This window comes from Aotus nancymaae, unplaced genomic scaffold (assembly GCF_030222135.1).
Source record: "Aotus nancymaae isolate 86718 unplaced genomic scaffold, 86718_ANA_hifiasm-v0.15.2.pri h1tg000049l, whole genome shotgun sequence".
Taxonomy (NCBI): Eukaryota; Metazoa; Chordata; class Mammalia; order Primates; family Aotidae; genus Aotus; species Aotus nancymaae.
Genome location: NW_026988463.1, coordinates 34,280,804 through 34,296,623, shown reverse-complemented (window position 1 = coordinate 34,296,623; position 15,820 = coordinate 34,280,804). Strand labels below are relative to the sequence as shown.

Genomic DNA, 15,820 nt, shown 5'->3' with positions numbered 1-15,820 from the left:
CTTCCCAGTGTTCCAAGATTTCTTCCTTTTTCATTTCCTTTCTATTTAAGAGTCTCATTTTGGGGAGATCTGCTGGTGATAAATTCCCTTAGTTTTCCATCATTGAGAATTTCTTGATTTTCCTTTTATTCCTAAAAGATACTTTTACTGGATGTAGAATTCTGGGTTAATACTTATTTTCTTTCAGCATTTGGAAAATACTGTACCACTTACTCTGGATGCCATGGTTTCTCATGAAAAATCCTCTGTCATTCAGGCTTTTTCCCTATTATTGAAGTCTCATTTTTCTTTGGCTGTTTTTTAGATGTTTTGATTTTTTTTGAGTGTTCAGAAGTTTGAGTAGGATGTTAGGATGTGTCTTGGTGTGGATTTCTTTGTGTTTATCCTATTTGTTTCTTTTTTTTGAGACAGAGTCTTGCCCTGTCGCCCAGGCTGGAGTACAGTGGCACAATCTCAGCTCACTGTAACCTCTACCTCCCATTACCCAGCTTTTTGAATATGCAGGTTTATGTTTTGTTTGTTTGTTTGTGTGTTTTGTTTTGAGGCAGAGTCTCACTCTGTCTTCCAGGCTGGAGGACCTGCAACCTCCGCCTCCTGGGTTCAAGCAATTCTGCCTCAGCCTCCTGAGTAGCCAGGATTATAGGTATGTGTCACCACTCCCAGCTAATTTTTTTGTATTTTTAGTGGAGATGAGGTTTCTCCATGTTGGCCAGGCTGGTCTCAAACTCCTGGCCTCAAGCAATCTGCCCACCTCAGCCTCCCAAAGTATTGAGATTACAGGCATAAGCCATCGCACCCGGCCAGCAGGTTATGTCTTTTAACAGATTTTCAGCCATTATTTCTTCAAGTGTGTTTTCAGTGTCCCCTCTTTCTCCTCTCCTTCAGGGCACTGATGACGTGAGTGTTAGCTCTTTTGTTGTAGTCCCACAGGTCCCAGAGGGTGTAGTTTTGGTGGTCTGGTTTTTTCTCTGTTTTTCAGACTGGGTAATTTCTGTCTTTCTGACAGTTCACTAATTCTTCCCTCTGTCCCCTTCATTATGCTCTTGAGCCTATTCGCTGAGTTAATATTCCAGTTCTGTTTTTCAGTTCTAAACTTTCTTCTGTATATATATATTTTTTATTTCTTTCTTAAACTCTGTTTAGAACACCTGTCTCTTGATATCTTATTTCTTTGCTGAGACTTCCCAGCTTTCATTTGTTTCAACCGTTTGTCATCGCTCGTCGAAGCATTTTTATGATGGTTGCTTTAAAATCTTGGGCAGATGATTCTAACAACTCTGTCATCTTGGTGTTGGCATCGGTGGGTTTCTTTTTTCATTCATCATCCTAGTTCTTGGTATGATGAGTGATTTTCAAATGAAACCAGGACATTTTTCTATTATATTATGAGACTTCGTGTCTTCGTTAAGTCTTCTGTTTTAGTTGGCTTTCTCTGACACAGCTCTGGTAAGGAGGGAGCAGTGATGCCAGGTGGAGGTAAAAGTTCAGGTTCCCCACCTGATGTCTGTCACCTGGGGCAGTGAATCGCCAGGCTTCCCACTCTGCTACCTCTGACACCCTCCTAGCAGGGAGGGGAGGAATTTCTCATTACCGGAAGGTGGGGGTGGAAGTCTAGGCTCTTCCATCATTGGAGCAGAGGTGGGATATGGACTTTTTACCAACCAGCAGGGGTGGTAGTCTCACTTCCCTCTTTGGCCTCTCTGACACCACCAGACAGAGGGGTTGGGGTGCCTTGCTACAGCTTCACAAGGATGGGAGCCTAGGCTCCCACTGGGTCTTTGCTGGGATGGATATATGAGTGTTCTTGGTGGTGTTGGCTAGGATAGATGGGTTATTGCCTAAAATCTTTCTGTCTTGGGAGGCTGCTCCTTCCCAGTCCTTTGACTAGACAGAGCAGCTTTTGTGGGGGTTGGCTGCACCTGTTGGTGTTTTTAGGTTGCTGGCTTTTCAGCTCCAAGTCTAGTATATATGATCCAGAAGGAAAACTCAAGGAACACACCGCTGTGTTATTCCTCTTGTCCCTGAGTCCCCAACTGGTCTGCCTTCACTTCTGCCTTTCAGAGTCTTACTTTGTTTTGTTTGTTTGTATGTTTGTTTGTTTGTTTTTGAGGTGGAATCTTGCTCTGTTGCCCAGGCTGGAGTGCAATGGCGCGATCTTTGCTCACTGCTACTTCCACCTCCTGGGTTCAAGCAATTATCCTGCCTCAGTCTCCCAAGTAGCTGGGATTACAGGCATGTGCCACCAGGCTTGGCTAATTTTTGTATTTTCAGTAGAGACAGAGTTTTCCTATGTTAGCCAGGCTGGTCTTGAACTCCTGACCTCATGTAATCGCCTACCTTGGTCTCCCAAAGTGCTGGGGTTGCAGTTGTGAGCCACAGCGCCTGGCATTCCTTTGTTTGTTTGATCTATGATGTGGAAAAGTTTTCGGTATATTTAATGAATTTATGGGGAAAAATATATCTAGTCCATCTTCCCAGAAGCAGGAGTCTTGAGACCATGGATTTCTAAACCCACCACATTATTCCATGCCTTTGTTGTGAAGATTAAATGACGTTGTGCTTGTAACATTAGACTAGATGCTAATACGTGTAGAATGTAAGAAACATTAGCTCTCATCCATCCTGCCATGGAAGCTGATAGAAAGTGGGTGTGAGCTTACCTTGGATCCTATAGTGCTGTGGGTGACAGCAGCTAGGGTGGATGAACACAGTTTTACCTGGAGCAGGTGCTTGGGAAGCTCCCACTCTTTCTGCCCATGGTGTCTGCAGAGCTGGGAGCCAGAAGGGGGCCCAGCCATCCCCTGCCTCCACGCTTCTCTTCTGTAGGAACAGGCTGTACTCAGGGCACTGGTGTGACCATGTTCTCTCTCAGGGGTCTGAGCCTACTGGCTTCTGCCAAATCGGAACCTTCTCGGACTGTGGGGATAAATTCCTAGTGCATTTGCTCCACCTTTTGTTCTCTTTGTCCCTGTATCAGGAGGTAGTGGAGCGAACCATGCGGAGGAGGCAGCGGCGAGAGTGGGAGGCCCGGAGGTGAGTCTGTGCTTCCAGCTGCTCCTGGCACCAGGAGCCCCTTTGCCTGGGGGTCTGTCATGCCACCCACACCTCTGACTTTCTGTCTCAGGATAATTCATTCAGTTTAGAACCTCTGGGCCAGTGGCTCTGGGAGTGAACCTTTGGCCGCTGCATTGGAGAAGAGCTCCAGGTTGTTCCCCAGTCCCATGAGTGACAGGACAGCCCCAAGATCTCCCACATACATGCCATCCATTAGGGGCCATGGCCCTGGCTCTTTATTTTTATCAAGTTTTACCAGCGTAGATACTTTGATTTACAAATTCTTTATAAGAAGTGCTCTAAAATGGAAATATTGGAAAGGTTATTCTAGCTTGAAGTGAGTATGCAGCAGTGCCCTTGAGGTGGGTCCTGAGGGAAGCCCTTGCTGGATCCATCACAGAAGGTCTCCCAGGCCATCCAACTAATGTTCCCACTGTTTCAACTGAGGGCATGCACTCCTGCCACTGCCACAGAAGGAAGGCCGCCCCCTTGGATAAGGACAATGTAGGACAGGTGTGGTGGCTCACGCCTGTATTCCCAATATTTTTGGAAGGCCTGGGAGGAGAATCGAGGAGAGTTCAAGGCTGTAGTGAGCTATGATTGTGCCTCTGCACTCCAGCCTGTGTGACACAGCGAGACCGTGTCTCTGAAAACAAACCAAAAAAGGATAGTATAAAACCATTTCAGGAAGTATAAGGAAAGGAAAGTGAAAATAATCCATAATCATACTGCCTAATTCAAAGAGATTCTGGGTTTGGATTTCTATTCCTGGGTTATACATACTTGTGCATATTTTACGTGATATACATCTGATTTGGTGTCTTTCTACTTAATATAACCATTTAAAATAGTTCTGAACAGGCTTTCTAAAGAGCATAGTACTTAATTGGCAGTTTCCTTTCTTTTTGAAATGTAGGTTACTTCCAGTATTTTGCCATTATAAATAAGGCTTCAGTGAATTACTTTGTACACACAGCAAGTTTTGTCTTGCTTTTTCCTTTGAATTGTAATTATGGGACAATTTCTCTGAAATGGAATTCTGGGACTATACCACTTTACATCATACATTGCCACTGGCAGTTTGTGTTAATTTCCCAACGTTATAGTTATACATTCCACTGAAGAATCAATAAGTGCCCAGGTGTGGTGAATCATGCCTGTAATCCCAGTACTTTGGGAAGCTAAGGTGAGAGGATTGCTTGAACCCAGGAGTTTGAGACTAACCTGGACCACATAGTGAGACTTTGTCTCTCTCTAAAAAAAATTTTTTTTAATTAGCTGGGTGTGGTGGCACATGCCTATGACCCCATCTACTTACGAGGCTGAGGTAGAGGGATCACTTGAGACCAGGATGTCAAGGCTGCAGTGAGCTGTGATCACACCACTGCACTTCAGCCTGGGAGACAGAGCAGGAACCTGTCCCCTCACCAAAAAAAAAGAAAAGGAGTCAATATGTGAAAACAAATAGTACCATGATTTAGTTTGCATTTCATTACATTGAATGCTGTCAAGTTTAGCATTTTTCCAAAACATTTGGCTTCCTGTACTGCTACTTCCTGATGAAGACCTGAATTTTATGTCGTTACAGAAGAGACATCCTCTTTGACTACGAGCAGTATGAGTATCATGGGACATCGGTAAGTACGAATAGGTGGAACGGACCATAAAGTTCTGACTCCAGGGGTCAGTGTCCTCAAATGTGAGGAAGAAACATAGATTTTAGAGCTACAAAAGCCTGGTTTGAATCGGAGCTCCATGGCTTCCCATTGTGTGACCTTAAACCTCTGTCTTATTAAGATGGTCATTTGCACCCAATAGGTGATCAAAGAAGAGCAGCTTTTATTTTGTTCATCATCAAGAATACAGAATGAGTTTGTACTAATCTCTGTGCAAGAAGATAAAATGCTACAGACTTATAATGGCATATCACTGTGTCTTTTACAAAACAGAATTTAGGTAGAAAACCTGTGCTGATAGTGTTAAGCAGAGCTCAGGGCCTTAAGGAGCCCTAGAAAATAAGTTTCAATAAAATATCCTGTATTTAGTCTTAGAATTTAATACTGGGACCTTGAACTCTTAAGCACTGTTTTTCCAGTGTCTCTTTTATTGTCAAGGTTCCATTGTCCTTTGAAGGATTATCCTTTTGCTCTCTCTGCTCAGTCCTTGCAAATGGAAAATTCTAAGCAGTTGGTGGGGAGGCTGTTGATACTCGCTTAGAGAAGATATCTCCCTAATTAAAAAAAAAAGAGAGAAGATATCTCCCTCCTGATATATGGGGCCAGTTCCCTTGGAAATTCTCTCCCTGGAGGAAGCCCAGCATCTCACAGCAAAGGGGATTTTACGGTCTTCTGATCAGACACCAGTCTTCCTTGAGGTCTCTTACCAAATCCAGACCCTCTGTTTAGGGGAGTCCTCCAATGTGGACAGCCCTGTTGGAAAGACCCTCCTCACACGAGGTCCTGAGGCCCCTCCCTCTTTAATATTCAAGTAATTGGACCCAGGGCCCTCCCTTCCTCACCTGGCCTTCCTGGGAATGTGTTTGAGGATGCCAGCCAAGCAGGGCAGGAAGAGTGTGCAGATGCAGAACCAGGCAGGTGATGGTGTCTCCTGGCTTCTGGGATTCAGTGCCTGCCTTGGGCATCACTGAGGAGCCCAAAAAGATGCAAAGAGCTCCCAGCCAGTGCTGCACATCTGGGCTGCCCCCATGAGGTGAATTCTTCCCTTGCTGCAGGATAAAGTATACAGACAGTAATGATTTTAGCTAGCAAAGAAGTTACTGTCAGTTCTCCTCTCAGTTTACCATATACTCATCCCACATGTCGGACTGGAATCCACCCACATGCCCTGGCCGAGCAGATCCTCCATCGGCAGGCATTTGGTCAGGCCCTGCAGCCTCAGGTCCAGCTGGCTGCGTGGCCTAGCCTCAACATGTGCCCCTTCTGTGAGTCTTAGACTTCTCTGCTTCCTTACAGTCAGCCATGGTGATGTTTGAGCTGGCATGGATGCTGTCCAAGGACCTGAATGACATGCTGTGGTACGTAGCCCCTGCGGTAGCTGTGTGGGAGCATTACCTTGGTCAGTGCCACATAAGCAGCTCTGTCCTCTCACAGGGAGAGCAATTCCCTCATCCCCACCAGAAGTGTCAGACAGAGCCCCTTTTTGGGAATGTGTGTGACCCTGGTCTTCTTACTAACTATAAAGCTCTGGGAGCTTCATACAACAGGAGAAGGAAGTGTAGGAAGAGGATACAGCTTCAGCCTCCCCACCCCTGCTGGTCAGCCTGTGCTCAGTAAATTCAGGTGACAGAAGAGTGTGAGGTTTGAAGGAGGCAGCCCTTGCAGGGGCTCACATCCTAATCCTACATCCATAATCCCAGTACTTTGGGAGGCCAAGGCAGGAGGATCACTTGAGCTCAGGAGTTTGAGATTAGCCCGGGCAATGTAATGAAACCCTATCTCTTAAAAAAAAAATTGGCTGGTCACAGTGGCTCATGCCTGTTACCCCAACACTTTGGGAGGCTGAGGCATGTGGATCACCTGACATCAGGAATTTGAGACCAGCCTGGTCAACATGGTAAAACCCTGTCTCTACTAAAAATACAAAAAGAAATTAGCTGGGTGTGGTGGCAGGCATCTATAATCCCAGCTACTCGAGGCTGAGACAGGAGAATCGCTTGAACCCAGGAGGCAAAGGTTGCAGTGAGCCAAGACTGGGCCATTATACTCCAGTCTAGGCAACAAGAATAAAACTCCCTCTAAAAAAAAAAAAAAAATTAGCCAAGAGTGGTAGTGTGTACCTGTAGTCTAAGCTACTCAGGAGGCTAAGGCAGGAGGATTGCCTGAGCCCAGAAGGCTGCAATGAGCTACAATTGTGCCATCGTACTCCAGCCTGCACAATAGAGTAAGATGCTGTCTCCAAAAAAAGGAGGCAGGGCTTGCTAGGTATCCTTGCAGCCCTGGCAGGTGGAGGCAAAATTTGATTTAGGAAGAACCATCCTGCCTCTGAGTCTGCTATGTGGGCAGCACACAGGGCACTTGGCACACAGACAGGGATGCTGGTCATTTTCTATTTGGGTTGATCTAGAAATGAAATCTGCAGAGTCTTTCTGAGGAAAGAGAATGTAGACTTGCCCTGGTTTTACCACCTCCACATTCTACCGGGAGTCCTGGTTTTCTCCTCTGTGAGAGGTGGTCTGGCCAGGGCCCCTCCAGCTCTGGACATACTACTGTGGGGATTGGGATGCTCTGCACAGAATTAGGGCCTCAGGGCATTTGTGGGGCCAGTGTGAAGCAGCCTCTAGAACTGGGGGTCCTTTGTTATCACCTCTATGTGAGGCTGTTGGACTGTTGGTCTCCACCAGTCCTTACCTGTGCTCCCTGGACTGCAAACCAGCACCTGGCTATGTACCCACTGACTGTCCTCAGCCAGGTCACTCAGTCCTTTTCTCTGTTGTGTGGAAGTAATAATCCCCATGCCCCAGAACAAGGATCAGGATCTCTCATCAGAGGTCTCGTGGTAAGGTCAGGTGGTGACACAGTGTGTGACTGCCACATTGTTCTAAGAGCCCCATAGTAAATGAGTGCTGGCAACCCTGCCCTCATGGGAAGTGACGGGAGCTGGACGTGCTGTTCACAGTGGGCCTTTCACAGGATGTTTCTTTTACCTGGCAGATGGCCTGATGCCGTGTTGTTCAGCCCATGAGAGGGGTCCCTCACGTGGGAAACCTGTTTATGCTGGCAGACACCTTGCAACTCTTGTCTGACCTGTGTCAAGTTACACTGGGACCTGACCTTATGTTCTTCCTGGTGTCCCAGGGAACGGCCGTCCTGGGGACCCCCTGGTTCTTCTGATGGAAGGTGCAAGATCAACACACCACCACAACAGGAAGCAAATTCAAAGATTTTTACTTTACAGATCCTGGGCAGGGAGGATACCATGAATTGGGAGGGCAGCCCTCTGTTCCCAGGTCACATAAGGCAGGAATGAAGGGTCAGACAGAGAGATAGAGGAACACATGACAGCTAGCAGCATATAGGGAATAGGATGTGGCCACTGAGTTCATGGGCAAATGCCTGGATGGGCCCTTTAAAGGAAGTGGTGGGAAAGTGGGAACTCAGCCTGCTGGGTGGAGAGAGGCCTCTGAGTTCTTATCTCTGGCCACAAGCTTGAGCCATTTGAGTGTAGTGTTCTAATGCCCAGGCAGCAACCTTTACTGTGTTACCCCTGTTACATGCATCAGCATTGGGGAAGGGGTGCCTTTAGTGAGCGCCAGCTGTGTGCTCAGCAGTGCCCTTGACAGCCCTCCCTTTACAAGCTTTTTAGTTTAGTGGTGATGTCAGAACACCCCAGAAACAGCACAAGAACACATATAAAAAACATGATGCAAAAATGCAAACATGGAAGACCAACTGAGGTGGGGCCCCTCTGAGGCATGCCACACTGGGAAATGTGATGGGGTGCTGGGGTATTTTGCCAATCCTAGAGGAGGACCTTCCTGGGCTTCCCTGCCTCACTGCGCACAGAGCATCCTATGCTCCCCTCAACAGTGATCCCAGAGGAGGTCTTGAAGGATGGCACCTGGAGACCTGGCATGACTGAGCACAGTGGGCCTAGTCACTCTTGCTGTGGGCTGGCCATCCTGCTGGGGAAGCCAGACCTCACCTGGGTTTCACAGGTAAAAGATGAGCCTGGAGACAGGAGCCTTGAAGGCCAGAGGCCTAAATGCTGCTACTCTATGACCTGCCACTTTATGCTGCAGGATGAGTAGATGTGAACACGACTAGGGTCCCCTGTGCTGGGGGCAGGTAACATGAGGGGTTCAGAGAGGTAAAGTGACACCAGGGTCACCAACAGCTGAGCACAGGCTTCTGCCATCTTCCTTCATTAACTCCACTCTGAGTGTTGGGGTCTGGGGTACAGGACAAGAGCAGGGCGTGACCTGGGAGTGGGCAGGAGTGCTGGTTCCTATCATAGCTGCCATGGCTGTCCTGGGAGGTTTTCTTCCTCTGAGTACCTAAAGCTCCCACAGTGGCAGACACTGCACAGCGACTCCCCAGTTATCCTTCTAATCTCCACCTCAAGGAGAGAGGCCACTTGACTGAGGCAAGCTGGGGTCTGGCCCCACTGGCAGGATGTTCCCAAGAGTGGTGAGCTTGGGTTCTATCACCTCACTCCATCCCCCAGGCCTCATTGAGCCCAGGTGGTCTATAGGCTGGCTTCACTGCCTTCTCCTCTCCCTCCAGGTGGGCCATCGTTGGACTAACGGACCAGTGGGTGCAAGACAAGATCTCTCAGTAAGGACATGCTCCCTTGGCTTGCAGGGTCAGCCCTGTGCTATGACCAGGTGCACAACCTGACAATAGCCCCCAAGTTTTTAGCAGGGTCCCCATAGGGTCCTATTGAGAAGGGAGGGCTGGCCTTCCTTCTTGGGCCCAGGCTTTTGTTACTGAGGAAGGGCTAACTAAGTACCTGCTGAGTGACCGTGGCCCTGTGTGACCTCTTCATCAGGCAGGTGGAGCCAGCCTTCCTGGTTCAATCCCAGTGCCCTGCTTGTGCTGGGTGCTATGGGCAGGACCAGGCTTGGAGAAAGGTGCTGAGGTATGGCCCATGCAGTAGGTGAGGGGTTGGGGATAAGTGGCACAGGAGCAGGTGGGGGGCAGAATGAGAACCCCTAGTGAGGACCCTGGATGTCCTGCCAAGGAGTAGGGGTTTGACCTCAAAGGTAAGGGGAAGGTTCCAGAGGATTTTAAGGGGGCTGATGTGAAGCAGAACCCCTCTTTGCCCTCAGTGGTGGGCTCTCCACCTGATAGACTCTGACGGTGAGCTGCGAGTCTGCCTCAGAATGCAGATGCTGCAGGGTGAGGTGGGGTCAGCTTCTTTTATCCCCTCTCGTGCAGGAAGTGGTCCAGCCTTCTCTAGTGGCCATCAGGCAGAACCTCTTAGGGACTGGCATGGACCTAGACTCCAAGATGCTGGCCCTCTTTTAGGGGACCCATCCAGATGTCCCCAAGTTGTCACCTGACACAGCCCTATGCACAGCCTCCACTTGGGTGCTGGTCTTCTCTTGCAGTTTGAATAGGCCCCATGCCACTATTTCCTGCCTCCCTAGCCCTGCCCTTGTCTGGGTCTTGCAATGAGGCCCACAGGACAGAAGCCCAAGTTTCATACCTGGCGCCGCTGCCTGGACACGTCACCTTGGCACAGCCCACTGCCCTGTTGGGCCTCAGTTCCCTCCTGTGTTAAGAGTAGCATGGACTCTGTGCACAGATAATGTAGGAGCTAGAAACACCATAGTGCATGCACTGTTAGGCACTGTTCCTCGTCTGTAGCTGTCTCTCAGGTGAGGCCCCACAGTCACTGTCCTGGTTGGTGGCCCTTGGGAACCTAGAGTGGGGTCTTCCTGCTCTCATTGTGCTCAGTGGCACTTCCTGTAAAGGATCTGTACTGAAATTCTCCCTATAAACTTTACAGAATTAATGAGGGCAGCGGGAGGGGAGAAATGAAAATGCACCCAGCTCATAGCACATCAGCGTCAGTCACTAGGTCGGTGTGTTCTCTGATGGATTCCTTATAGCTGCTTGGTGTCTGTTGCCTCAGAAGCACACAGACCCTGTTACAAGATTGTAGTTTCCTTAACTGCTCCGTAGATCACAACTGGAACCTTAGGAAATGCTGTTTTCCCTTTGAGATATTGCTTTGGGTCCTGCAAACTGATGGGGCTACTGACTTAGCTGTTCCAAAGGACCCCATGGGGAGCTGACTCACCCAAGAGTGCAGTTTGCACATCCTGATGATTTCATCCGCCTTGCTCTGCCAATCAACAGTCCTAATTTTCCAGCCCCTCACCCTCCACAGTCCCCCTAAAAACCCCAGCCCAGAAGATGATAGATTTGAGGGTCTCTTCCCATCTCCAGACTCAGTGCCCTACAGTCATGAAACTTCTGCTGCTGCAAACTCTGTTGTCTCAGAGTAACAAGTCTTACTACACAGCGGACATATGAACCTGCTGGTTCTTTAACACATTATGGTGAGCCTAGCCTGGAGCCCCTTGTGGGCATTTGCCCATGGCTCAGTGCCTTTCACCTTTGGGACAAAGGACCCAGAGACAACCCCAAGTAGCCACTGGGTTCCACTGAACTCTGGTCTGTCGCTGGTGCCCTGCCTATCGATGGGGCAGTGTCAACCTTTGGGACATAAACTGCTCACAGCAAAGACAATTTCTGGTTTTGAAAGGCATCTTAGGTAAGTTTTCTGCATGCAGCCAGCACCCCTTTCTCCTCTGATTTGCTAGGCTCCTTGGAGGTCCTGTGCCCTCTTCAAAGGTCTTGTGGCTCCCTCTGAAGTCTTGTGACCTCTTCTGAGGTCTTGTTAACCCTCCCTAGTAATAGAAAGGGCCTCATTTGAGGGAACTTCCTCTACATTGGAAGGAGAACAAAGGGCACTGCTTGGAAGAAATCCTCTTGACTTCTAAAATTTGAAACTTTATTTCGGAAGGCGTTTTGTTTGTCTTTGTCTTTCTATTTATGTTTATGAAAGGGATCCCTGAAAGAATTGCTGGCAGAAGCTCAGCAGGCCTAACTCAGGTTGACCATGCACTTTTTCATCTTGCCCAGAGACCACCCACTGAACTCCTGGTTGAAGGTAATTCCTCCCAACCTTGAGTAGATCAAAGGTGCTGGGGGCTGACAGGCAAGTGTGAGCCTTGCCACGTCAAATCTGGACACGGAGTGGAGTGATTAGTGTCTGCATTTTTGTTGTGTGTATATTGTCTCAGCTAGAATGAGAAATACTGATTTGGTTACTCTAAGCTGGGTGCTGGGCTGCATTTTGTTTGAAATTGGGAAGACAAGAAACATATGTCTTCATCAGGTTAGTGCAGTGGGTAACTTACCCGCTAAGGGAAGGAATTCCTGTGGAAAAACTATGGGAATATTTCTGTCTGCTTTCTTTTTTAAAAACAGGGTCTCACTCTGTTGCCCAGGCTGGAGTACGGTGGTGCAATCACAGCTCACTTCAGCTTTGACCCCCGCCACCCCGGGCTCAAGTAATCTTCCCACTTCAGCCTCCCAAGTAGCTGGGACCACAGGCGTGTACCACCATGCCCAGCTGGTTTTTTATTTTTGTAGAGAGAGGTTCTAACTATGTTACCTAAGTTGAATTCCTGGGCTCAAGCAATCCTTCCACCCCCACAAAGTGCTGGGATTACAGGGATGAGCCGTCATCATCCCTGTCTCTTTTCTGCCTGCTTTGAATCCGGTGTTGTTAAGCTAGTGATATTGAGATAAGACTCACTGTTTATGGTACTAATTCAGGGCTACTTGGAGATTTTGTTTTGCTTATACAGCTCAGCCAGTTGTAGCTAAAATGTCATCATTGAAAACTTTTGAAACTGGAGAAAAAAAGAAAGGGTAAAAGAAGTTTTTAAAATCAAACTGCTATAGAAACTGCTTTATTCAAAATTTTGGTTCACAGCCTTCATAGAATTACCTACTGGGATAAACAAAGTTTATTCATATGAATGGTTCCAATTTTGTCAGAAATAATTTGGATCCAGCCCTCTTTTAGAAACTGGCGAGTTTGTATTGCTATCTCATGGCTAGAGTACTGCAGTAACAGCTGTATCTTTGTGTATGTATGTGGGTTAAAATAAATTTAGATATATGTACGTGTGTTATATGTTGTGTCCATATGGTACCAAATTGACTTATAAATAAATAAGTGCTCATAAATGAAGTAAATAAGTTCAAATATTTTTCAAGTTCATGTGACTTAAATGATCTTTAGTAAATAAACTGGCTTTAAAATTATTGGTAAAATAAAAATAGGAACATCTTCAGAACTATCAGCATATGTCTTTTTTCTGAGTTTATTGACCGATTTTATATTTGTCTCTGCTGGATATTTAGGGTGTCAGGACCTTACACAAAAGGTTATAAGACTATAAACCTAAACAAAACCAGAAAGATCTTTGTTTGTATGATTTTTTTGACAAATAAGATTAATATTATTGGGCGTTATCAGCAAAAATACTCATTCATTTAACTTTAAGTTTCTTAGGTGAACATCTGATGCTCACAGGCTATTAAAATGATTAAGAAGTCCAGGCGTGGCAACTCACATCTGTAATCTCAGCACTTTGGGAAGCTGAGGAGGGAGGATTGCTTGAGCCCAGGAGTTTAAGACCAGCCTGGGCAACAAAGTAAGACCCTGTCTCTACAAAAAAAATGAAAAAAGTTATCCAGGCATGGTGACACAGGTGGTCCCAGGTACATGGGAGGCTAAGGTGGTAGGATTACTTCATCCCAGGAGGTCAAAGCTGCAGTGAGTTATGTTCATGCCAATGCACTCCAGCCTGTGAGACAGAGCAAGACCCCATCTCAAAAAAAGAAGAAGATTAACAATGAAATAACTTGAAATGATGACTAGTTTTGTCTAACAGCTCAGTTTTCATAAGTAATCTAGGCAAACTTAAAAATGAGTGAAATGATCCCAGCACTTTGGGAGACTGAGGTGGGCAGATAACAAGGTCAGGAGATTGAGACCATCCTGGCCAACATAGTGAAACCCCATCTCTACTAAAAATACAAAAAAAATAGCTGGGCATGGTGGCACATGCCTGTAGTCCCAGCTACTCAGGAGGCTGAGGCAGGGGAACTGCTTGAACCCAGGAGGCACAGATTGCAGTGAGCTGAGATAGTGCCACTGCACTACAGCCTGGGCGACAGTGTGAGACTGTCTCAAAGAAAAAAGAAGAGTGAAATGTAAATTGTATGAATGCTTGTAGGTAAATTTTGTCTCCCTCCCCACCCCCGCTTTTTGTGGAGATTGAGATCTTGCTATATTGCCCAGGCAGGTCTGTGTAAATTTTCTATATAGCTTAAAATCCTAAAATTATTTTAGATGCTTTTTGGGTGTCTGGGTCATTTCCAATTAAGAAAGGATTATAATATGCCACAAGATTCCGAGGGGACCACAAGACCTCCAAGGAGGCCAGCAAATCAGAAGAGAAAGGAGGTGCTGGTTGCATGGAGAAAATTTTCCTAAGACGCCTTTCAAAACCAGAAACTTGTCTACGGCCATACCATCCTGAATGCGCCTGATCTTGTCAGATCTCAGAAGCAAAGCAGGGTCAGGCCTGGTTAGTACTTGGATGGGAGACTGTCTGGGAATACCGGGTGCCATAGGCTATAAAAAAGAAAAAAAAAGAAAAAAGAAACTTACTTTGCTGCAAGCAATTTATGCACCGAAAGTTGACCTTGCCCTGTCAACAGGCAGGGCACTGGCGGCAGCCTAAAGTTCAGTGGAGCTCAGTGGCCACTTGGGCTTGTCTCTGGGTCCTTTCCACAGAGTGGCGAAGGGTACCAAGCCAGGGGCAAATGCCCACAAGGGGCTAGACTCTCCATAATGTGTTTTTGTTTGTTCGTTTGGGGTTTTTTTTTTTTTTTTTTTTTTGGTTTTTGGTGTTTTTTGTTGAGGCAGTCTCACTCTGTCGCCCAAGCTAGAGTAATGGTGCAATCTCGGCTCACTGCAGGCTCTGCCTCCTGGGTTCAAGTTACTCTCCTGCCTCAGCCTCCCAAGTAACTGGGACTACAGCTGTGTGCCACCACACCCAGCTAATTTTTCTATTTTTAGTAGAGATGGGGTTTCACCATGTTGGCCAGTCTGACTCGAACTCTTGACCTTAGGTGATTCCCCCCACCTCGGCCTCCCAAAGTGCTGGGATTACCGGAGTGAGCTGCTGCGCCCAGCCTCCATAATGTGTTATAGGACCAGGAGGTCCCTATGTCCGCTGTGCAGTAACAGACTTGTTACACTGAGACAGGGTTTGTAGCAGAGGAAGAGTTTCATGATTGCAGGGCACTGAGTGAGGAGATGGGAGGAGACCCTCAGATCTATCTCCTTGAAAAGTTCTGGGCTGGGGCTTTTTTTTTTTTTGAGATGGATTTTTGCTCTTGTTGCCCAGGCTGGAGTGCAATGGTGCGATCTTGGCTCACCGCAACCCATACCTCCTGGATTCAAACAATTCTCCTGCCTCAGCCTCCCCAGTAGCTGGGATTACAGGCACGCACCACCATGCTGGCTAATTTTGTATTTTTAGTAGAGATGGAGATTCTTCATGTTGGTCAGGTTGATCTTGAACTCCCGACCTCAGGTGATCCGCCTGCCCAGCCTCCCAAAGTGCTGGGATTACAGGCGTGAGCCACTGCGCCTGACCTGGGCTGGGGCTTTTAAGGGTACTGTGAAGAGTGAGGGGCTGGAAAATTAAGATCATTGATTGGCAGGGCAAGGAGGATGAAATCATCAGGGTGTGCAAACTGCACTCTTGAGTGAGTCAGCTCTTTGTGGGGTCCTGCGGAGCAACTGAGTCAGTAGCTCCATCAGTATGCGGGACCCAAAGGAATATCTCAAAGGGAAAACAGCATTTCCTAAGGTTCAAGTTGTGATCTATGGAGCAGTTAGGGGAACTACAATCTTGTAACCGGGTCTATGTGCTTCTGAGGCAGTAGACACCAAGTAGCTATAAGGAAGCAGTCAGAGAGCACACCAACCTGGTGATTGATGCTGGTGTGCTGTGAGCTGGGTGCATTTTCATTTCTCCCCTCCCCCTGCCCTCACTAATTTTGTAAAGTTTATAGAGACCATTTCACCTGCTCTGCTGTGGATTCCTGTCACTTCTGGAGTCTGTCATCTTGACTGTGTGGGCTGTGGGCTCTGCAGTGCCCATTCTCAGGAGGTGTGAGACCCATGAGGACAGGAGGTAGGCAAG

General features: G+C 47.4%; 1 protein-coding gene and 1 pseudogene across 4 annotated transcripts in view; both read left to right on the top strand.

Moving 5' to 3' along the window:
- Nucleotides 1-15,820, top strand: part of CDC45 (cell division cycle 45) — a 43,393-nt gene that overhangs the window by 11,416 nt on the left and 16,157 nt on the right. For all 4 annotated transcript variants that reach the window (XR_001107777.3, XM_021673939.1, XM_012454175.3 and 1 more), the window contains 4 exons: nucleotides 2,978-3,033; nucleotides 4,643-4,691; nucleotides 6,027-6,088; nucleotides 9,297-9,347. Coding sequence is in view for 3 of the 4 variants with exons in the window: in XM_021673939.1 (XP_021529614.1) it covers nucleotides 2,978-3,033; nucleotides 4,643-4,691; nucleotides 6,027-6,088; nucleotides 9,297-9,347 (218 nt within the window). In the remaining variant the exon portion in view is untranslated. The remainder of the gene's footprint in view (nucleotides 1-2,977; nucleotides 3,034-4,642; nucleotides 4,692-6,026; nucleotides 6,089-9,296; nucleotides 9,348-15,820) is intronic.
- Nucleotides 14,122-14,240, top strand: LOC135269185 (5S ribosomal RNA; annotated as a pseudogene).